This window comes from Haematobia irritans, chromosome 2 (assembly GCF_050003625.1).
Source record: "Haematobia irritans isolate KBUSLIRL chromosome 2, ASM5000362v1, whole genome shotgun sequence".
Classification (NCBI taxonomy): domain Eukaryota; kingdom Metazoa; phylum Arthropoda; class Insecta; order Diptera; family Muscidae; genus Haematobia; species Haematobia irritans.
In genome coordinates, this window is record NC_134398.1 from 188,051,847 (window position 1) to 188,077,290 (window position 25,444).

General features: G+C 27.4%; 1 protein-coding gene across 1 annotated transcript in view; it reads right to left on the bottom strand.

The window, feature by feature from the left end:
* Nucleotides 1-888: 888 nt before the first annotated feature.
* The window catches only part of LOC142225197 (uncharacterized), a 1,012,757-nt gene continuing 988,201 nt past the window's right edge, over nt 889-25,444 (bottom strand). The window contains exon 7 of the mRNA XM_075294976.1: nt 889-4,012. Coding sequence (XP_075151091.1) covers nt 889-2,376 — 1,488 coding nt within the window. The 5' untranslated portion in view covers nt 2,377-4,012. The remainder of the gene's footprint in view (nt 4,013-25,444) is intronic.

A 25,444-nucleotide genomic window follows, 5' to 3' on the forward strand; every position in this document is an offset into this window, starting at 1 on the left:
GACAAAAATCCGCTACATTAGTTCTCGATATTTGGTCGGAGGGGAGACCTTTTCCCGAATTTTTTTAAGTACGGCTGAACCGATTTTTAATATTCAATATTATTTATTTAATATTAATATTAATTAATATTAATTTAAAGAGTGGGTTACAGGGACGATGCCTTTCCGAATATTTACCGGAAAATGAAGCACCATCTATGTTGTCTGTCAATAAGCCGAAAGGAGCGCACCATTCCGAGCAAATATCAAAAAAATGCATCCTCTACCTTCCCAGCACATTTCAAGAAACTCAGAAAACTTTAAATTTATATTATTAATATTATTAATATTAAATTAATTTTTAATTAATTAATTAATATTATTAAAATTAAAAATAAAAATTAACATTTAAATTAACATTAAAATTTAATTTAGTTTAATATAATTTTATTTTATTTTATTTTCGATTTTTAATGAATCAATCTAAGATTTAAGGCTTCTTTTATCAAATTTCCCCCAAAAAATTACAAAAATCTTTCCAGTCAATAAAAAAATCCCCCCAAAAAACAGTTACGTTACTTTAATGGCTTACATATTGTCCCCAGAAGAATTGGTTTCTTTTCTTATCATCAGGCATTCACATGTCACATAACAAGTAAGGAAAAGTAAGATGTAAAAAAGGGTTGATAGAGTTGGAGTAGTAGGACCAACAAAAATTGCTGAAATCAGCTGGAGACCACACACAAATCTCAATCTTCTTAGGGAAGGAATCAGACGGAGTTTTTCTCTGTGTTAGAGGAAGAGAATTTGGGGGCTGGGGGAATAACTGATATAGAAATCATGAAAGGAGTGTGTATGTTGCAAACAAAAAAAGGGGTTAAGAGGAAATGACCAAAGTTGATTATATTGTTAATCTTTGCTAGAGATGATGATGACGATGTTATTGAGGAGGGTTAGTAATAGACTTTTTTGGGGAGGTGAGTAAATACAGGCGAGAGAGACAGACATATGGATTTTATGTTTTGTTTGTTTTTTTTTTTTTTGGTACATACCCGGACTGCCTAAATCGGTGAGATTTGCATTTGCCGTATCCATGCCAACAGCAAGACCAGTGGCCATCATCGAAAGCCTTAACAGCAGGAGACAACATAGCTGTAGGCCAAAATTCCTAATAATGTTGTTGTAAATGGACGAGACTTTTGCTGTGACTACGTCAGCTGCGACCAGGGCTACTACAGATAGTGATGATGACCATGTCGATGATGAGGAGGAGGAGAATGGGTTGGTGGCGTTGTAGAGGGATGAAGAAAATGTTGATGATAATGAAGTTGGTGTTGTGTCATTTGTATACTGCTTACTTTTGTGATGCCATGTTGCAGTTGGGTAATGACGTTGGTAAAGCTTTGTTGTTATTCCCGTTATAGCACGTTCAGCTTCTTCGACTGGATGATGGCCTTGTGGCTGTGTGGGAGTAGTCTTAGGTCCTAAAGTCTTTTGTAGTGCGCTACCGTTGGTATTGGTACTGCTGCTGCTGGTGGGTTCATCCTTGATGATGTTGCTCTTACTCCCATGCCGGCTTAGCATTCTCTTAGAGTTTTCCTTAATCCTTGCAGTCGTTCTGTCATCATATCCTTTACTCCTATGGCTAATAATTTTGTTGCTGCTGCTGGTGGTAGTTGTTAAGATTAAGCTTTTGCTGGGACTGCTGTTACAATTGGTACTCCTACTAATAGCATTGATGGCATTGTCACCTATCCTATCTGTAACTCTCTTTTGCAGCTGATAAATTTCTCTCCCTTCATACCGCTGCTGTTGCTGATGAGCTTCTTCTGTTTCTTTCATATTGCTACTATCCCCACAATTACTGGTTACCCATCTTACAGTTTCTCCCCTATCATTGTTGATAACATCAGGTCTTATCCCTTTGTCGTAGAGATTTTGATGCTGACATTTCGTCTCATGATGGGAAATAGTAGAACATCGACCAAATCTGCTACAGCAACTGCTCTTATTCGGTCCGATGCTACAACAAACCAATGGGCTATTTATCTCCAGGCTATTATTATGATTTCTACACCATCTGTGTGGTGGCTGTTGCTCTTGCATTTTCGTTTGTTCGTTTTGGGCATCCTCCTTTTTAATCTTTTCATCATACGGAAATCTACTACTCGTTGTGACAATGGTCCTGCTAGCACTGCAAGTATTACAACTCTGGCTGATATTATTTTCTTTTGTAGATTTAAAGCTAATATGTTGTGGGCTATTGTTGGAGAATTGACTGCTTGCTGGAGTATTGTGGCAGTCGTTTCCAATGATTCCACTACTACAGCAATTTGTAGTAAGAATGCTATGTGTGTTGCTTTTAAAGCCACTTCTATTAATGTAAAACATCATCATAGATATTTGTTTTCCATTGGTGATTTCACATTGGAATTGCAAAATTTTCGATTGTCTACGTTCCAGAGACACTTAAGGGGTTTTTTGTTTTCAGTGCCCCCAGTTGGACGCCAGTTATTTAGAATACTCCACGTTGGGCGCCAATATACACAGATGGAGTTTCTTTTATGTTTATATTTTATTTGAATTTATTTTTGTTTTCCAAGTAGATTTTTTAATAGGCCACGTTGGGCGCCAGCTATTGCAATAGAACTTTTGTTGTCTTCCAAACTTTTTATCGATCACTCACTCGAAGGCAGTATTGTTGACCTTGACGGACTCAAAGTAAATGAACATAAATCTTCAATTGCAGGATTATTTTGTATTAAATGCAAAATAAAGTCTCTTGAATGCGATCTCTCTCTCCTCTCTTTGTCTTAAAATATAGAAATACAAAGCGATGGTGTCGGCGGGTTAACGATGTTATTACGTTTGAGTTTAATAATCAAATGAAAGAGAAACATATAACACTCCACGTTTAACCCAAAAATTTCCAGGAAAATTCAATAGATTGCCGAGTTTTTCGGTTGATGAATGGTATTTTAATGCTTGGTTGTTGTCTGTCTGTCTGCCTGCCTAGCCTGGGATTTGTTTGTTTTGGCTTGTTGGAAAAACGTGCCGATGCAAGAAAATTGTTATTGTACTGACCCTGGTGGTGGTAGCAATGATGCGATCTACTAACACACGAACACAATCGCAAAAGCAACAACTCTTCAATTGAGGATAATATTGACGGTAATGATGATAGTGTTACTGAGACTCATTTAAACTTCAGCAAAGGTGACAATAATACTGAGGACAAAACGCAGGAGGTTATCGATGATATCGATGACCTTCTATTTCTTCTTATCGATTTGTTAATGTTTGTGGTTGAGTTCTTCTTGTTGCTGTGGTTATAGGTAAACAACATTGGCCTCAAAGGTAATGTGTTTGCTTCTTTGAGAAGGTCTATTGGAATTTCTCTTAAATGTTTATGGTATAGCACAATGTTGTTTTTGTAATTCTCTTCTGAACTGCTAATGTTTTTATTACGATCAGTAGGAGACATTGTCGTCTTAATCATTGAATTGTTGTTTACATTTATTATTCAATATCACCAACATTTTCTCCATGTAAAAAATCATTGAGATATCCATAGGTTTCTTACGATGATCTGGGCAACGATATATATCTCACCCACAGTTGGTGGTGTATGAGGAAATTTTCAATTGTTTATCAATTGATTTTAACTTTTTTGTATACACAAAATTTTATTTCTTCTTTCAAACGAAAAAAGACCATATGAACGCATGCGCCTAGTATAAAGCGGATCTAATTGTTTGATCTTTTTTTGTCGATTTCTAAAAGGTTCCTTTTTTCTTCCTTTTTTTGTTTAGTTTGAATTTTAATGTTTATCTTTCATGGGGTCTCATTTTTGTAGTAGTGTAGTTATCTCTCATTCATCACCATCGCAGGCCATATGTCTATGTTGATTTTTTAATTTAATTTAGTTATGGTAGGTAGCTCTACGATTTCCATTATGGTTGATCTTAATACTCCTTAATAGTTTCGTCGATTTTTTTTCTACTATTTACATGCAAAAAGTAAATAATTATATCTGAAAAGAGAAGAAACAAAAAAATGATAAGGATAAGTTTGTGGTTAACGTTTTCGATATTTATTTATGGTTTTCTTTGTTCGTCGTTTTATGGGAATTCATCATTTTTCTGTATTTACATTGGACAATTCTTCAAATTTTAAATTATCTTAATTCTTAATAAGCGATCCCTTTTTTGTTATTTTAAGTGAGTAAATATAATAAAGTTTATATTGGGTTTATGATAAGGTTAATGTGGTCACAACATAAATGACATTATATTGATAAAGTGATAATGATATATTCTCTTTCACATTCGTGGATTGTAAAATTATAGATGAAAGATAGTGCCATAGACCAGCCAACTCTGACCTACAATATATTGGGCTCAACTGACCAAAAGTCTATAAAATTTTAAAATAATATCTAATGAAAATCAAAAAAAACAAAACTTTTGAGAAAATTTTCTAGGAATAGATTTTTGCGAAAATGTTCTATAGGAATACATTTTTCAGGAAATTATCTACAGAGATAAAATTTTGCGAATATTTTCTATAGAAATAAATTTTGAGAACATTGTCTATAGAAATAAAATTTTAAGAAAATTTTCTATAGAAATACAGTTTTGAAAACATTTCTATGGAAATAAAATTTTGGAAAAATCTTCTATAGCAATACAATTTTGAAAAAAATTTTCTATATGCGAATATAATGTTGAGAAAAATTTCTATAGAAATAAAATGTTGACGAAATTTTCTATAGTAATAAAATTGTGGCAACATTTTCTACAGAAATAAAATTTTGACAAAATTTTCTATAGAAATAAACATTTGACAAAATCCTCTATAGAAATAAAAATTTGACAAAATGGACATAAAATTTGAGAAAATGTTCTACAGAAATAAAATTTTGAGAAAATTTTCTATAGAAATAAAATTTTGACAAATTTTCTATAGAAATAAAATTTTGAAAAAATTTTCTATAGAAATACAATTTTTTAATCATTGCTGTTGTTTTTTATTTCAGCTTAAAACCATGCATTGACTAAACTACAAGTGTAACTTAACCAACAGAGGAAAATAATGTTTGTCAAATTTATTTGGGCAAAGCCCTATAGACTGCAAGGTGGTTGGATGGACGCACATTTTGACAAAATTTTCTATAGAAATAAAATTTTGACAACATTTTCTATAAAAATAAAATTTCGAGAAAATTTTCTATAAAACTAAAATTTTGAGAAAAATGTCTATAGAAATAAAGTTTTGACAAAATTTTCTATAGAAATAAAATTTTGACAAAATTTTCTATAAAAATAAAATTTTGACAAAATTTTCTATTGAAATAAAATTTTGAAAAAATTATCTAAAGAAAGAAAATTTTGAGAAAATCCTCTATAGAAATAAAAATTTGAGAAAGCTTGCTATAGAAATAAAATTTTGAGAAAATTTTTTATAGAAACAAAATTTTTACAAAATTTTCTATAGAAATAAAATTTTGAGAAAATATTTTATAGAAATAAAATTTTGACAAAATTTTCTATAGAAATAAACATTTGAGAAAATTTTCTATGGAAATAAAATGTTGAGAAAATTTTTTATAGAAATTAAATTTTGAGAAAATTTTTTTAGAAATAAAGTTTTGACACAATTTTCTATAGAAATAAAGTTTTGACAAAATTTTCTATTGAAAAAAAAAAATTGGAAAAATTTTCTAAAGAAAGAAAATTTTGGGAGAATCCTCTATAGAAATAAAATTTAGAGAAAACTTGATATAAAAATAATATTTTGACAAAATTTTCTATAGAAATAAACATTTGAAAAATTTTTCTATGGAAATAAAATTTTGACAAAATTTTCTATAGAAATAAAAATTTGAGAAAATTTTCTACAGAAAAACAAATTTGACAACATTTTTTATAGAAATAAAATTTCGAGAAAATTTTCTGTAGAAATAAAATTTTGACAAAATTTTATATTGATATAAAATTTTGACAAAAAAAGAGGAAATTTTTTATTGAAATAAAATTTTGAGAAAATTTTTTTAGAAATAAAATTTTGAGAATTTTTTTTTAGAAATAAAATTTTGAGAAAATTTTTTTTCGAAATAAAATATTGAAAAAATTTTCAATATAAATAACATTTTGAGAAAATTTTCTATAGAAATAAAGTTTTGACAAAATTTTCTATTGAAATAAAATTTTGACAAAATTTTCTATTGAAATAAAATTTTGACAAAATTTTCTATTGAAATAAAATTTTGAAAAAATTTTCTAAACAAAGAAAATTTTGAGAAAATCCTCCATGGAAATAAAAATTTGAGAAAACTTGCTATAGAAATAAAATTTTGAGAAAATTTTTTATAGAAATAAAATTTTGACAAAATTTTCTATAGAAATAAAATTTTGAGAAAATATTTTATAGAAATAAAATTTTGACAAAATTTTCTATAGAAATAAACATTTGAGAAAATTTTCTATGGAAATAAAATTTTGAGAAAATTTTTTATAGAAATAAAATTTTGAGAAAATATTTTTAGAAATGAAGTTTTGACACAATTTTCTATAGAAATAAAGTTTTGACAAAATTTTCTATAGAAATTCAATTTTGAGAACATTTTCTATATAAATAAAATTTTGAGAAATTGTCTATGGAAATAAAATTTTGAAAAAGTGTAGCTTAACCAACAGAGGACACGTATGCTTGTCAAATTTATTTGGGCAAAGCCCTATAGTTTTGACAAAAATTTCTATTGAAATAACATTTTGACAATATTTTCTATTGAAATAAAATTTTGAAAAAATTTTCTATAGAAAAAATTTTGAGAAAACTTGCTATAGAAATAAAATTTTGACAAAATTTTCTATAGAAATAAACATTTGAGAAAATTTTCTATGGAAATAAAATTTTGAGAAATTTTTTTTAGAAATAAAATTTTGAGAATTTTTTTTTTAGAAATAAAATTTTGAAAAAATTTTCAATACAAATAACAATTTGAGAAAATTTTCTATAGAAATAAAGTTTTGACAAAATTTTCTATTGAAATAAAATGTTGACAAAATTTTCTATTGAAATAAAATTTTGACAAAATTTTCTATTGAAATAAAATTTTGACAAAATTTTCTATTGAAATAAAATTTTGAAAAAATTATCTAAAGAAAGAAAATTTTGAGAAAATCCTCTATAGAAATAAAAATTTGAGAAAGCTTGCTATAGAAATAAAATTTTGAGAAAATTTTTTATAGAAATAAAATTTTTACAAAATTTTCTATAGAAATAAAATTTTGAGAAAATATTTTATAGAAATAAAATTTTGACAAAATTTTCTATAGAAATAAACATTTGAGAAAATTTTCTATGGAAATAAAATGTTGAGAAAATTTTTTATAGAAATTAAATTTTGAGAAAATTTTTTTAGAAATAAAGTTTTGACACAATTTTCTATAGAAATAAAGTTTTGACAAAATTTTCTATTGAAAAAAAAAATTGGAAAAATTTTCTAAAGAAAGAAAATTTTGGGAGAATCCTCTATAGAAATAAAATTTTGAGAAAACTTGATATAAAAATAATATTTTGACAAAATTTTCTATAGAAATAAACATTTGAAAAATTTTTCTATGGAAATAAAATTTTGACAAAATTTGAAAAATTTTTCTATGGAAATAAAATTTTGACAAAATTTTCTATAGAAATAAAAATTTGAGAAAATTTTCTACAAAAATACAAATTTGACAACATTTTTTATAGAAATAAAATTTCGAGAAAATTTTCTGTAGAAATAAAATTTTGACAAAATTTTATATTGATATAAAATTTTGACAAAAAAGAGAAAATTTTTTATTGAAATAAAATTTTGAGAAAATTTTTTTTAGAAATAAAATTTTGAGAATTTTTTTTTAGAAATAAAATTTTGAGAAAATTTTTTTTAGAAATAAAATATTGAAAAAATTTTCAATATAAATAACATTTTGAGAAAATTTTCTATAGAAATAAAGTTTTGACAAAATTTTCTATTGAAATAAAATTTTGACAAAATTTTCTATTGAAATAAAATTTTGACAAAATTTTCTATTGAAATAAAATTTTGAAAAAATTTTCTAAACAAAGAAAATTTTGAGAAAATCCTCTATGGAAATAAAAATTTGAGAAAACTTGCTATAGAAATAAAATTTTGAGAAAATTTTTTATAGAAATAAAATTTTGACAAAATTTTCTATAGAAATAAAATTTTGAGAAAATATTTTATAGAAATAAAATTTTGACAAAATTTTCTATAGAAATAAACATTTGAGAAAATTTTCTATGGAAATAAAATTTTGAGAAAATTTTTTATAGAAATAAAATTTTGAGAAAATATTTTTAGAAATGAAGTTTTGACACAATTTTCTATAGAAATAAAGTTTTGACAAAATTTTCTATTGAAAAAAAAAATTGGAAAAATTTTCTAAAGAAAGAAAATTTTAGGAGAATCCTCTATAGAAATAAAATTTTGAGAAAACTTGATATAAAAATAATATTTTGACAAAATTTTCTATAGAAATAAACATTTGAAAACATTTTCTATGGAAATAAAATTTTGACAAAATTTTCTATAAAAATAAAAATTTGAGAAAACTTTCTATAGAAATAAAATTTTGACAAAAATTTTTTATAGAAATAAAGTTTCGAGAAAATTTTCTATAGAAATAAAATTTTGACAAAATTGTATATTGATATAAAATTTTGACAAAATTTTCTATAGAAATAACATTTTGACAAACTTTTGTATAGAAATAACATTTTGAGAAAAGCTTCTATAGAAATAAAATATTGAGAAAAATTTTTATAGAAATGAAATTTTGGGAAAATTTACAAAAAAATAAAATTTTGACATATCTTACAAATCCAGACTCTGATGAAGTTTCCATAGTAGAAACTTTAAACTTAATCTCGACGACCGACCATTAAACCGATCGTCCTAAGGAAGTGTGTTCCATGTTTCGGGCTGCAGTTTATAACGTAGGAATTGGGTTGTTAATTAAAGCGACTTGCTTGTAAACCTCTGACTTTTGCTGCAGTTTAACCACAGAGACTTCTTGTCGGCAGTTTAGCCACTGAAGATTCAGCCATCAGTTCTATAACTGATGTTTGGTATGCTGTCAAACACTGAATATTATTCTGCAATTCAATTACTGAGGGTCCGAATGGTATTCTGAGTCAGAGCCTTAGGCTTAAAAGTCGGCTACTTTTCTAATAATAAGACTTCGGTCAGCAGTTCAATCGTGGAAGAACAAACAAATATTCTGATATTTCTGAAGTTAATACTGAACCCGAATATTATTGCCGAGCATGAAGTTACTGACAACACCATGCAAGGAAACAACCAATCTCAAAAGTACTGCTTACTATGAAACAGTCTGGTAATTCTATAAATGTCTTTATATAGGGACCAACAAATTTACCAGTTTTCATATATGAAACTGACTCTAGAAAGTCTGCATCAGCTAACGAGAATCAAGGTGAATACTTTAAAATGGGTATTTGAATGCTGTAAAAGCTCTTACTTATATAAACCATGATTCAGATATATTGTCACATTAAGCTGCCCCACGTTGGGCGCCAGTCCTGAAATATGGGTTCTTCGTATAAGATATACAAAGGTCCTAATATTAATGTTGCCGTATATGCGGAACGGAAAAATTTATATATGTAGCAATATAACATAACAAATAGTGTTTGTTTACGCCTGTAAAAGGAATCTTTAAAAATAGGCTTCGTGAATCTCAAATATCCTCTATTACTCTCATTCATTAGTATGACAATAAAATAGCCTCATGAAAATATGGCTTTTTCCAAGTATTTAATTTAAGAAATTGTGAGTAAGACACATCTTTAAGGGTAACGTTTAAATCTTCTCTTCTGCAACTTAATATAAAAATGTATACAATGTTCGGAGCATTAATGTTTTCGAAAGCATGGTCTTAAGTATTTTGAAATATAATTATGGACATATATAAAAAAATTAATAGAGGAATTCCACTTTTTCTTTCATGTCATGACAATTTTTAATCTTCAGTGGACACAGATCTCCACTAATATCTACCTACATACATAACTACGTATGCTACAATATGATAATGTAGTGAACACACTATGGAATTGCGTGTGAACAAATTAATATCAATACCTGATTCGATGCATTGCTATCAAAATTGATTTGGTTAGGGTTTTAATAGTTAACAGAATTATGTTTTCTTGTGCATATTCAATGTGATAGTGTTAACTTTATTACAAAAATTACAAACTGGTGTCGCGCTACATACAACGATTGTCACTACTAGTGTTACAAGTATTATGCAATGAAACGAACGCATTTGCGTATTACAGATAATTAACAAAGTTATTTTATTATACGATAATCAACGCTAGCAATAGCTACCGACTGACTTATCGATACAAGCAGGAGAGCAAAATTAATTAATATGGCATCGGTAAATATCAACGACGTCGTTAGTGAAAGGAGGAAATGTCAACAGGCATCAGACTTTAAATACATCTGTACCTATAAGTGTAAATTGAGGAAGAGTATTAAGTCTACTTTTTAAATTGGGAAAAATGGAAGTTGTTAAATATAGAAAGTCATAATTAATGGAATACTATTGTACTCATTCGATTAACAAAAAGAAAATGATATGCTCTGTGAGATATATATTATGTATTGAAAGTATGATTGTATACTATTCTACTTCCAAAAGAAGTATAAAAACTGATACTTATTCTTTGCACACAACAATATCTTTTACATTTCTATGGAGTATAAGACATTCAAAGGAATATACAATTCAGATTAATTTGGTATTAATTCGTTTGTTGCTATAGGATTAAATGATGCCTATCGAACAATCTCCATGGGTAAAACATTATGAAATTGTCTTGATAAATTGTTTTCTTTCGTTAATACAACGACATTTTTCGTTATTACGACGAATATATTCTTGTATTAGTGAAAAAGTTTCGTTATATCAATAAAAATTTTTCGTTGGCTCATTTTCTTTGTGTGCAGTACAGTAATTTCTTCAGACCTCAAAATTTCAAAATATTACTATACTGAGAAAAATGCAAGTTAACACTCGTTAGCTGATGTGAGGAAATTCTTTAAAAATATATTGCATTAGGCTGGTAAAAAAATGCGTTCTGCCCACACAAATAATCTGTACCATGTTTAACATAGAAGTGAAACAATGGAAGTTACGATACCCCTGTTCTTATTTACGAATTTACAAAATATAATACGAAATTTTTACATAGTTACTGTTCTTTTGTATAAGGAAATTAAATGAAGGAAATTTTTTGGCAAAGTATGAAGTGGCTCAGAAGTTATTGACCGTTAAAAATTTTTCGGTTTGCGAATTCGTAAACCAGAAAATGAGGAAATTATGAATTTCTTTATATTTACATTGATCGACTTACCTATATACTAATCCCCATAAACAACAAAGTTAAAGACAATTTTAAGCCTACTTTTACCATGTTTTGAATATAAGCATAAAAATGCAATAGAAGTAAATTTTTCAATAACCGAAAAAGTCAAAAGACATATTTTCCCAAAGTTGGTAATTGTTAGTTCACAGGACAATTACACTTATACAAAAAAAATTTCAAATACTACATACATCTGATGCACACATAAAAAATTCTCGGTTAATATAATGTACATGTTTTGTTAATGAAACCCTCTTCTTAGGTTGCAGTATATCAATTCATTTGTTGTTACAGGAACCGCATTATTGAAAAATTACATTCAAAGGTTCTTCAAAATTACCACTAACCTGCACTAACCTTATCATTGTTTAATATTTTTCAAATGGAAAAATTAAAAATAAAGTCAACAATGTTTGTAGTTGATCTAGATTACTTTAGTTACATATTCGGATCTCGCAGAAATTTTATAAAATTATAAACAAAGAAAAATATTTTTTTATTTTATTTTTGATTTTAGCGACAAAACTCGAACTTACTATCCAACTTTATGAAAAAAAATTAAGGAACTTGATCAATTAAGTCATTGAAAAAAAAAAATGACAGATACAAATATATACATGCCATCTTATTATACATGTTTCAGTCCGCGCGACATTTCCATAGTCTTCAGATCTGACTGGAGAAGTTGACTGAAATTTCGTTGTATATTGTAACTTCTTATTTGGTCATTCAAAATCCAAGCATAATAGATTATTAGAAAACTTTTGGATTTATTTTTTGGTTTAGTAGATCCAAGTACTCATTATATTTCCATAAGTGAACATTTATTATATACCTACTTTTTTATAGTTATATCGTTGCACGCAGTGTTGCCAGTATTGGGGATTTTTCCCCAATATTTTTTTCGTGAATGGAGACGAAATTTTTGAGTTGGGGACTTGGGGATTTGGTCGGGAATTTCCATAAATTTGGGGATTTTTTCGAGAAATCCGTTTAACCTTTTTTAACAAAATGTTTTTCCTAAGAAATTTTTGTCAAAATTCTATTTCTATAGACAATTTTGCAAACATTTTATTTCTATAGAAAGTTTTGTCGAAATTTTATTCCTACAGAAAATGTTGTCAAAATTTTATTTCTACCGAAAATTGTGTATTTTTTTGTGTAGAAAGTGTAGTCAAAAATGTATTTCTATAGAAAAGTTAGTTAAAATTTTATTTCTAAAGAAAATTTTGACAAAATTGTATTTCTTTGGAAAATTTTGTCAAAATTTTATTTCTATAGAAAATTTTGTCACAATTTTATTTCTATAGAAAATTTTGTCAAAATTTTATTTCTATAAAATTTTGTCAAAATTTTATTTCTATAGGCAATTTTGCCAACATTTTATTTCTATAGAAAATTTTGTCAAAATTTTATTTCTATAGAAAATTTTGTTAAAATTTTATTTCTATAGAAAATTTTGTCAAAATTTTATTTCGATAGAAAATTTTGTCACAATTTTATTTCTATAGAAAATTTTGCCAAAATTTTATTTCTATAGAAAATTGTGTATTTTTTTGTGTAGAAAGTGTAGTCAAAAATGTATTTCTATAGAAAAGTTAGTTAAAATTTTATTTCTAAAGAAAATTTTGACAAAATTTTATTTCTATAGAAAATTTTATCAAAATTATATTTCTTTGGAAATTTTTGTCAAAATTTTATTTCTATAGAAAATTTTGTCACAATTTTATTTCTATAGAAAATTTTTTCAAAATTTTATTTCTATAGAAAATTTTGTCAAAATTTTATTTCTATGGAAAATTTTGTCAAAATTTCATTTCTATAGAAAATTTTGTCAAATTTTATTTCAATAGAAAATTTTGTCAAAATTTTATTTCTATAGAAAATTTTGTCAAAATTTTATTTCTTTAGAAAATTTTGTCAAAATTTTATTTCTATAGAAAATTTTGTCACAATTTTATTTCTATAGAAAATTTTGTCCAAATTTTATTTCTATAGAAAATTTTGTCAAAATTTTATTTCTATAGAAATTTTTTTCCAAATTTTATTTCTATAGAAAATTTTGTACAAAATTTTATTTCTATGGAAAATTTTGTCACAATTTTATTTTTATGTCAAGATTTCATTTCTATAGAAAGTTTTGTCAAAATTTCATTTCTATGGACAATTTTGTCAACATTTTATTTCTATAGAAAATTTTGTCAAAATGTTATTTCTATAGAAAATTTTGTCAAAATTTTATTTCTATAGAAAATTTTGTCAAAATTTTATTTCTATAGAAAATTTTGTCAAAGTTTTATTTCTATAGAAAATTTTGTCAAAATTTTATTTTTATGTCAAAATTTCATTTCTATAGAAAATTTTGTCAAAATTTTATTTCAATAGAGAATTTTGTCAAAATTTTATTTCTATAGAAAATTGTGTATTTTTTTTGTGTAGAAAGTGTAGTCAAAAATGTATTTCTATAGAAAAGTTAGTTAAAATTTTATTTTTAAAGAAAATTTTGACAAAATTTTATTTCTATAGAAAATTTTATCAAAATTTTATTTCTTTGGAAATTTTTGTCAAAATTTTATTTCTATAGAAAATTTTGTCACAATTTTACTTCTATAGAAAATTTTTTCAAAATTTTATTTCTATAGAAAATTTTGTCAAAATTTTATTTCTATGAAAAATTTTGTCAAAATTTCATTTCTATAGAAAATTTTGTCAAATTTTATTTCAATAGAAAATTTTGTCAAAATTTTATTTCTATAGAAAATTTTGTCAAAATTTTATTTCTTTAGAAAATTTTGTCAAAATTTTATTTCTATAGCAAATTTTGTCACAATTTTATTTCTATAGAAAATTTTGCCAAAATTTTATTTCTATAGAAAATTTTGTCAAAATTTTATTTCTATGGAAAATTTTGTCACAATTTTATTTTTATGTCAAGATTTCATTTCTATAGAAAGTTTTGTCAAAATTTCATTTCTATGGACAATTTTGTCAACATTTTATTTCTATAGAAAATTTTGTCAAAATGTTATTTCTATAGAAAATTTTGTCAAAATTTTATTTCTATAGAAAATTTTGTCAAAATTTTATTTCTGTAGAAAATTTTGTCAAAGTTTTATTTCTATAGAAAATTTTGTCAAAATTTTATTTTTATGTCAAAATTTCATTTCTATAGAAAATTTTGTCAAAATTTTATTTCAATAGAAAATTTTGTCAAAATTTTATTTCTATAGAAAATTTTTTCCAAATTTTTTTTCTTTAGAAAATTTTGTCAAAATTTTGTCACAATTTTATTTCTATAGAAAATTTTGCCAAAATTTTATTTCTATAGAAAATTTTGTCAAAATTTTATTTTTATGTCAAAATTTCATTTCTATAGAAAATTTTGTAAAATTTTATTTTTATAGAAAATTTTGTCAAAATTTTATTTCTATAGAAAATTTTGTCAAAATTTTATTATTATAGAAAATTTTGTCAAAATTTTATTTCTATGGAAAATTTTGTCACAATTTTATTTTTATGTCAAAATTTCATTTCTATAGAAAATTTTGTCAAAATTTTATTTCTATAGAAAATTTTGTCACAATTTTATTTCTATAGAAAATTTTGTCACAATTTTATTTCTATAGAAAATTTTGTCAAATTTTTATTTCTATAGAAAATTTTGTCAAAATTTTATTTTTATGTCAAAATTTCATTTCTATAGAAAATTTTGTCAAAATTTTATTTCAATAGAAAATTTTGTCAAAATTTTATTTCTATAGAAAATTTTGTCAAAATTTTCTTTCTATAGAAAATTTTTTCAAAATTTTATTTCTTTAGAAAATTTTGTCACAATTTTATTTTTATGTCAAAATTTCATTTCTATAGAAAATTTTGTCAAAATTTTATTTCTATAGACAATTTTGTCACAATTTTATTTCTATAGAAATTTTGTCAAAATTTCATTTCTATAGAAAATTTTTTCAAAATTTCATTTCTATAGAAAATTTTGTCAAAGTTTTATTTCTATAGAAAATTTTGTCAAAATTTTATTTCTATAGAAAATTTTGTCAAAATTTTATTTCTAAAGAAAATTTTGTCAAAATTTTATTTCTATAGAAAATTTTGTCAAAATTTCATTTCTATAGAAAATTTTGTCAAAATTTTATTTCTATAGACAATTTTGTCAACATTTTATTTCTATAGAAAATTGTGTCAAAATTTTATTTCTATAGAAAATTTTGTCAAAATTTTATTTTTATGTCAAAATTTCATTTCTATAGAAAATTTTGTCAAACTTTTATTTCTATAGAAAATTTTGTCAAAATTTTATTTCTATAGAAAATTTTGACAAAATTTTATTTCTATAGAAAATTTTGTCGAAAATTTTATTTCTATAGAAAATTTTGTCAAAATTTTATTTCAATAGAAAATTTTGTCAAAATTTTATTTCAATAGAAAATTTTGTCAAAATTTTATTTCTATAGAAAATTTTGTCAAAATTTTATTTCTATAGAAAATTTTGTCAAAATTTTATTTTTATGTCAGAATTTTATTTCTATAGAAAATTTTGTCAAAATTTTATTTCTATAGAAAATTTTGTCAAAATTTTATTTCTATAGAAAATTTTGTCAAAATTGTATTTCTATAGAAAATTTTGTCAAAATTTTATTTCTACCGAAAATTTTGCCAAAATTTTAGTTCTATAGAAAATTTTGCCAAAATTTTATTTCTATAAAATTTTGACAAAATTTTGTCACAATTTTAGTTCTATAGAAAATTGTGTCAAAATTTTATTTTTATAGAAAATTTTGTCAAAATTTTATTTTTATGTCGAAATTTCATTTCTATAGAAAATTTTGTCAAAATGTTATTTCTATAGAAAATTTTGTCAAAATTTTATTTCTATATAGAACATTTTGTCAAATAAAATTTTTTTTATATAGACAATATTCTCAAATTTTTTTCTATATTCATTCATAAATACAAGGAACTCCGAAGTCGCATTTTCATGTCACCAGCATTTGTAAGACGATCACCAGGCTCATGGTGTTGTGGTTCGAAATCTTGATATTATTGCAGCGTGCTGGAGGATTATTACTGATTTTCTACAGCAGAGCCTTTTACTTTATTTTAGTTTAAAAAAAATATATTGCAGATTTTTGTGAGGAATTTTTGGGGACGAAAACATCATAATTTTGGGACAAAAGCCAGAAAAATACTGGCAACACTGGTTGCACACATGGAAATGTGAAACATATTTGGGATGACGACAGCCAATGAACGCGGAATCTGGCAATAGACCTTGTCAATCAATTTGTGTGCATTAATAAACTCATCTTCTACATAATACTGCATTACTTATAACGATAGCCCCTAGTTTCTAGAGTCCGTATAAATAGGTTTATTGTAATTTGTAATTATAATAAATTAAGTAATAAATAAATGAATGAAAATACTACCTTCTTAACGTTACCAATAGGGAAATTTCTATTGATTTTATAGTCAGAATAGTTCTGTCTCTAGAAACTAGTGTTGTTTTTTTCCACTTAGTACTTTTTCCCTCTCAAAGGTAAAATGTTCCCAATGATTTTCTGATGATAAACCAATACGGCATCGATTCATCTCCCATGTTGCAACGATGGCTTTGACTAATAATAAATAAACTTTAAGTTAATTAGCGTGTTAAATGGGTTTTTAATCAGTTTTACATGTTAATACCAGTAATAGAGCTACATAGTACAGCAGTACATCACGATCGATGCATCGAAGCCTAATACCAAAAACCAGACAGGAAATTTGATTAAATCACTTCAGTCATTGCTATATTGGAATGTGAAAGAGCTCTAAGGTATTTTCTTGAACATGGGAAATCTAATGATAGGCATATTTGTTGATGTGTTTTTTATTTTAAACTTTCACATAAGATTTTAGTCACGATAAAATGTTTATCACATCAGAGATAACTTTATGGATTTTTAATAGTGAAGCAACATACAAACATGGGATACATTTGGCTAATTAAGATATTCTTTAGATGGATAAATGATTTATTTTTCGATACGTGCATCAAAAGTATTTTAATTAATTTAGGAAACAACATTGAAGAATATATGCAGGTATTTCACGGCCTTTGGAAATTTTGGAAATATTATGGCAAAATTGCACTAAGCCCATAGACCATTTGATGCGCTATCGTGGTCAACATGGACTGTACTATCGATGCAAATAAAGATTTCATGGATTTTTCTGAATTTTTCTGAATATTTTGTGTTCCTTTTTGTTTGGAAAAAATTTCGATAAAGAAAAAAAATCCCTAAATGAGATCTAATTTTAATTTTATAGAGCCTAGATTTAAAGCTTCGTAGGAAATATATTTATTAAAAAAAAAGCCGAATCTTTGGCCCGAATTTAATACAAATATCCTCAAGGGCAGGTCAAAAGTCTTTGGATCCAAGTTAACTCTTTTGGAGTTGCATTTATCATTTATGATGCATACATAGACGAGACTGTTGGTTGTACTTTTTTTCAGTGTATAAGCTGATTTATCCGTCGTATGCGTGCTGACTTGCTATATTTATTTGTGATGCCATTAGAACCTTATTCTTATATGAAATATTTGCTGTTTTTTTTTTTGTTCTTTGTATTTCGAGGTTAAAAAAAATTGCAAGGTTAACTGTGGGGGTTTTGCTTAATTATTGCAATTTCTTCTTTCTTCTACTTGAGTTTCACAAGGTGTTTTTCACCAACCCAAATTATTATAATTGTAACCCCCACACTTATATTTAATTACTTAATTAAGTTTGCATGTATACCATGTTTTGGATTTTTTTTCTTTCAATGTCCGTCTGTTCGTAAGATGGATTTGCCTGTTCTGGTGTTATAAAAACACCAGAGATAATTAGAGGTGTTATATTAATTTATACAAATTTATAAATAGTTTCACACAAAGTATATATGAAGAGTTTTGCCAAACAGTTTTTTTTTCATCACATATGCCAGCAAAACATAGAGGTTCTTTAACAAGCATTTCTTCGTAAAATGCATTACGAGATCCTCGATCAAGATTGGCCCACTTCCGATGATGATCATTTTGAAAAGTCTTAGAAAATACGATATCAGAAAATTTTAAGAGATAATTTTAAATTTGAAAATTTAAATATGAAAAGTAAAACAAGCAATGAAAATAAAATAAAAAATTTTATCCCAGAGTGTGCTGTTTGACGTTTTCCCTTCCATGGATGTTCGTTTGAAAATGATTGGGAAATTAATTCTTAAATTTATTTATTGATTTCGGAATACGGTGTATTTCTGTCCTACACAGAAAAAATATCGCTAAAGTATTTTCACATAATAAGCTGATTGAAGTTAAAACTTTCAATTAAGAATGTAATTGTAAATAGTTACGTTTTTAATTAAAAAAATTTCTTGATTTTTGCTATCAACATCAATTAATTAATTTTAATTGAATCAATTAAACAATTAATTCAATTAATTCAAAACTAATTGAAAATTGTTCATTTTTGTATCATTTTTTTTTTATACCCTGCGCCACACTGTGGAACAGGGTATTATAAGTTAGTGCATATGTTTGTAACACCCAGAAGGAGACGAGATAGACACATGGTGTCTTTGGCAATAATGCTCAGGGTGGGTCCCTGAGTCGATATAACCATGTCCGTCTGTCCGTCCGTCCGTCCGTCCGTCTGTCTGTGAACACATTTTTGTGATCAAAGTCTAGGTCGCAATTTAAGTCCAATCTCCTTCAAATTTAGCACATGTTCCTAATTTGGGTCAGAATAGAACCCTATTGATTTTGGAAGCTCCCATATATATTTATCTTTCGCCCGATATGGACTAATACGGTCCTAAAAGCCAGAGTTTTGGCCCAATTTGGTTGAAATTTTGCACAGGGAGTAGATTTAGCATTGTAGCCATGCGTGCCAAATTTGGTTGAAATCGATTCAGATTTAGATATAACTCCCATATATATCTTTCGCCCGATATGGACTAATATGGTCCTAGAAGCCAGAGTTTTGGCCCAATTTGTTTGAAATTTTGCACTCGGAGTACAATTAGTAGTGCAGTTAAGTGTGCAAAATTTGATTGAAATCGGTTCAGATTTAGATATAGCTCCCATATATAACTTTCGCCCGATATGGACTAATATGGTTCTAATAGCCAGAGTTTTGGCCCCATTTTGGTTGGAATTTTGCACAGGGAGTAGATTTAGCATTGTAGCTATGCGTGCCAAATTTGATTGAAATCGGTTCAGATTTATATATAGCTCCCATATATAGCTTTCGCCCGATTTACACTCATATGACCACAGAGGCCAATTTTTTACTCCGATTTAGTTGAAATTTTGCACAGGGAGTAGAATTAGCATTGTAGCTATGCGTGCCCAATTTGGTTGAAATCGGTTCAGATTTAGAAATATCTAAGCTGGCCATTGTTTTTCTTATTTATTATTATCAAAAGTCAAATAAACCATGATTGTTTGATAGGTTTGTGCAAAATTATACTTATAAGTTAGCTTTAAGATTATAGTTTTTAATAGTAAATTAAGCAACATACTATTATTGTAATTGGCCATAATTTCCTCTCTTACTCTGAATTTAACTTTGTAATTATTTTAGGCCTGTAGGGCTTTTCGATTACTAATGAAATAAATGAAATGAAAATGAAATGAAAATACCAACATTTTCCTTGTAAAATCGCCACTGCTTAGTCGAAAAGTTATAAAAATGACTCTAATTTTCCCAAACTTCTAGTACATATATATCGAGCGATAAATCATAAATAAACTTTTGCGAAGTTTCCTTAAAATTGCTTCAGATTTAAATGTTTCCCATATTTTTTTACTAACATTGTGCTCCACCCTAGTGCATTAGCCGACTTAAATTTTGAGTCTATAGATTTTGTAGAAGTCTATCAAATGCTGTCCAGATCGAGTGATATTTAACATAATGTATGTATTTTGGATAAACCTTTATATATAGCCCCCAACACATTTGACGGATGTGATATGGTATCGGAAATTTAGATCTACAAAGTGGTGCAGGGTATAATATAGTCGGCCCCGCCCGACTTTAGACTTTCCTTACTTGTTTTAACATCATTTTTTTTGATTGAAGTCATTTCAATGTAAAAATTAATTTTTTATGATTTTTAATGTATTCTAACTATTAACTGAAACGTTTGAATATATGCAAATTTTATAGAATGGATTTAGCATTTTTTCGACAAAATTTAAATAATTTGTATCATTTTATTAATTCTTACACTGTTTTTAATCTAATTCACGTAAAACAAAGTGCCATAGGACAAGTCAACCATTTAACAGCCTTTGCACTGAATTTGCATCACTTCTTAAAGAGTGATTCGAAATCAGTGTTTTGGATGTGTATTTAAAAAATATTGTTAAATTTTTTGCCAAATAAATATTTTGTTTTATGATTTCTAATGCTTGCCTGAAACGTTTGACCTAAAACATTTTCAAAAATTCGCATTTTTTTAGATTGTATTCACAATTTTTTTTCGAAAAAAATTTTAATAATTTGTACCATTTTATTAATTTTTACTCTGTTTTTAACCTATTTGACAAAAAAAAATTAAATTAAATTATTAAATATGAAAAACCCGAATTATAAAAAAATTGAATTAATAGAAATTCCTGTGTAGTTAAAATAGAGAAAATCTTTGGGAATACATTTTTGGAAGTGCTTTGAAGTGCTTGAACCTTTAGAACAACTTCCAATTTGTTTGCTGGGAATATGTATAATATCAAAAGTAATGCCTTGCGAAAAACTTCGGAAAATGTTTGTTGGGTGCGAGATACAATTTATATGATTTATACGATTGTTCCAGATTCCCAGAGCTCCATCGTAGAATGTATGTTGCATTCCTAGAGTGGGGAATTATGGAATAACCAATGAAAGTGTCCTTTTGAGCCAAAATTTTTTGACAATAAGCCAAATTAGACTTTCTCGTAAAAGTTTGATAGTGGTCACCAACATCAAATGTCAATAAGACGATTTGACGCACTTAATAAAACAATCAAACGTCGATTAGCCGATTTTGAAGATTGCAAAATGACGAAATCGAGATTAAACTTTTTTTTTGTAGCCACATAGTCGAATTCACCAAATTCGACTTTACGACTTTTTCTTAAAAGTTCGGTTCGTGGATTTTGGCCTCCTGACAAGACCGATTTCGACTAACAAGACCGATTTCGACCAACATCAATTTGATGCAATTGATCAAAAATTCAAATTTCGAATTTGAAAATTATAAAAAGTTGAACTCGACTTTTAAATTTTCTTTTTCGTTAAAGTTCGCTTATTCGTTCGGTAGAAGAATTAGAATTAATTAGAGTCGATTAGCCGTTTTTTGAGGATTACAAAATGTAGTATTCCATGTCCATTTTTTTTTTTTTGCTAAAAATCGAACTCGCCAAATTAGATTTTGACTAACATCAATTAACAAAGTTCATTAGTCGATTTTGAAAGACGACATCGAGATTTAATTTTTTTTTTTGTCAAAAAGTCGAATGCACTTCACATTCGACTTTACGAATTTATCTTTAAAGTTTGAAATTTTGTTTTCTCGCCAAAAATATACATGGTTGCCGAAATCAGATACATAATTTCTGAGAAAACAACATGGTTGCGACAACCATATTACATTTTCCCCGTCCAAAAATAAAATTTTGCTCTTAAAACATGTTTGGGGTGATCATATTCCTCATCTGTGTGTAATTGGAATTAAATCTATAAAATAGTTCAAAAATTATTTTTTTATACCCTCCACCATAGGATGGGGGGTATATTAACTTTGTCATTCCGTTTGTAACACATCGAAATATTGCTCTAAGGCCCTATAAAGTATATATATTCTGGGTCGTGGTGAAATTTTGAGTCGATCTGAGCATGTCCGCTAACTTCCGAACTAAACAAGCTATCGACTTGAAACTTGGCACAAGTAGTTGCTATTGATGTAGGTCGGATGGTATTGCAAATGGGCCATATCCGTCCACTTTTACGTATAGCCCCCATATAAACGAACCCCCAAATTTGGCTTGCGATTGCTCGAAGAGAAACATATTTCATCCGATCCGGCTGAAATTTGGTACATGGTATTAGTATATGGTATCTACCAACCATGCAAAAATTGGTCCACATAGGTTCATAATTATATATAGCCCCCATATAATCCGATCCCCAGATTTGGCTTGCGGAGCCTCTAAGAGAAGCAAATTTCATCCGATCCGGTTGAAATTCGTAACATGGTGTTAGTATATGGTCTCTAAAAACCGTGCCAGAATTGGTCCATATCGGTCCATAATTATATATAGCCTCCATATAAAACGTTCTCCAGATTTGACCTCCAGAGCCTCTTGGAAGGAGAAAAATTCATTTGATCCGGTTCAAATTTGGAACGTGGTGTTTGTATAAGGCCGCTAACAATTATTCCAAAATTGGTCCATATTGGTCTATAGTTATATATATCGCCAATCACAGAAAAATATATCCATATCGGTTCATAATCATGGTTGCAACTCGAGCCAAAAATAATCTACCAAAATTTTATTTCTACAGAAAATTTTGTCAAAATTTTATTTCTATAGAAAATTTTGTCAAACTGAATTATATATGTATTTAATCGGTCTTTTTCAATTTAATACATACCACGTATGGACTTACTTATAATTTAGAAGACGGTGTTAAGAGGTTTTAAGATACCGTGCCGTCGGCAAGCGTTACCGCAACCCAAGTAATTCGATTGTGGATGGCAGTGTTTAGAAGAAGTTTCTACGCAATCCATGGGAGCCACCGTGGTGCAATGGTTAGAATGCCCGTCTTGCAGACACAAGGTCGTGGGTTCGATTCCTGCCTCGACCGAACACCAAAAAGTTTTTCAGCGGTGGATTATCCCACCTCAGTAATGCTGGTGATATTTCTGAGCGTTTCAAAGCTTCTCTAAGTGGTTTCACTGCAATGTGGAACGCCGTTCGGACTCGGGTATAAAAAGGAGGTCCCTTGTCATTGAGCTTAACATGGAATCGGGCAGCACTCAGTGATAAGAGAGAAGTTCACCAATGTGGTATCACAATGGTCTTTGAAGACTACAAAAAGTCAATATCGACTTTTAATTTTTTGAAAATAAGTTGAATTGGTCAAATTCGACTTTCTCGTTAAAGTTCGATAGTGGTCACCATAAAAGGTAAATTTTGACCAACACCAAAAGTCGACTTGAGGCAATTAATCAAAAATTCAAAAAACGATTAATCAATTTTAAAGATCACAAAAAGACGACATCGACATTTCAATTGTTGTTTTTTTTTTTATATAAAAATCCGTATTCACCAAATTCGACTTTAGAACTTTCTCGTTAATGTTCGATTTTACGATTTTGGTCAAGAAGGGTCCATTTTGACTAACATCAACAGATATGATGCAATTAAAGAGTCGATTTTGAAAATTACAAACACTCGATATCGACTTTTTAATTTTGTTTTAACAAAAAGTTAAAAAAAATGATTTTCTACTTTTGTATCTCTACTTCATAATTAGAAGCTAATTGGAATTAAATCTTAAAATAATCAAAAAACGTTTGCCTTAATATTTTGGTTTACCCAATTTATTTTAAGCCATTTTATATTTTTAAAATAGACACCAAACTATTACTCAGTGACCAATACGACAAACACATTGTTGATAGTAATAAAAGGCACAGGATATATAGGCATGTTCGTCCGTCTTGGCAGACATACTACTTGCCAGGTGATAGGAAAAATAAAGAATTATCACCAGGAACAAAACCGCAGTGCAAAATCCATGATTTTCTGTATTATATTCGACCATTTTAACCATTTAATAAATGAGGCTCCCTTTTGTCTATATGGTCTGAACCAATTATTATAAGCATCTATTAAATTTCCCAATTCAAAAATATCTATTAAAGCAAAAATGCCACCCTTAAGCCTTATTGATCGTATTTAGCATTCTTATACATTCCCACGAAAAATTAATATCATCAACATTTATCATATAATCCTTGAACCGCTTAATTAATTCACTCATCTCATAAAGACATTGATTTCTATTTTGCTGGCAGCGCGTGTTGTTTACCTTTTTTTCTTTTGCGCCTCACTGGTTCAATTCCACTCCAGATCCACTCCCGCAAATCAAATTTAGTTTGGTTTTCTTTTGATTTGCCTAATGTATTCAATTAAAGTATAATCTTTATTACGAAGAAGAAAGAAGCACTTGCTGGGATTTCCATGGAATTGTATAAATTAATTAGAAGCTAATTAAAATCCATTTGAGAATCCGTTGAGTATATTTTAATCGCTAGCTTTTTTGTTTTGTTTGCTTCGTGCATTTTTTCGTGTCTATCCTGGCCGTCTTTGCGCCACTTCTAATCCCCAAAAGAGAAGCTTTTAGTGTTGAAACCATTTCGAAAATGTATGTATGGCGGTTTGCGGCCATTTGCGGTTAGTTCAGCAATAGAGTACTAAAGTGTATTTTTGTGGTTTTGTGCCAATTTAATTTAAAGGTTAATTTGTACAAAACATATAATTTAATAAATGTAATTGACTATTTTGAAGTATATTCAGACCCCTTGGGATAGGGTGAGTGATATAATAGATAGAGCGCAAGAAAGCATAAGGAAATTATGTTTAGAAGAATTTTTTTTCTATATAGTTGATTTCAACTGCAACTCCTGATTGCAGAAAAAAACTTGGCTCAATCCAATATAAATAGAAAATGATAAGAAAATGGAATTTGTTGTCTTAGAGATTAAACTATTTAGCCGTTTGAAGTGAAACTTTTAAATGTCACAAAATAATAAAACTAAATATTTCGAATCTATGCCGTTTGGCAGTTTCACTTCCCTGGAAGTTCTTTTGAAAAAGTTTACGTAACAAATCGAAATATTGGTCTTAGACCCAGGGCTGCAAATTATGCCGATATATCAGCATTTTGACGATTTTTTATTCGAAAAATAACAA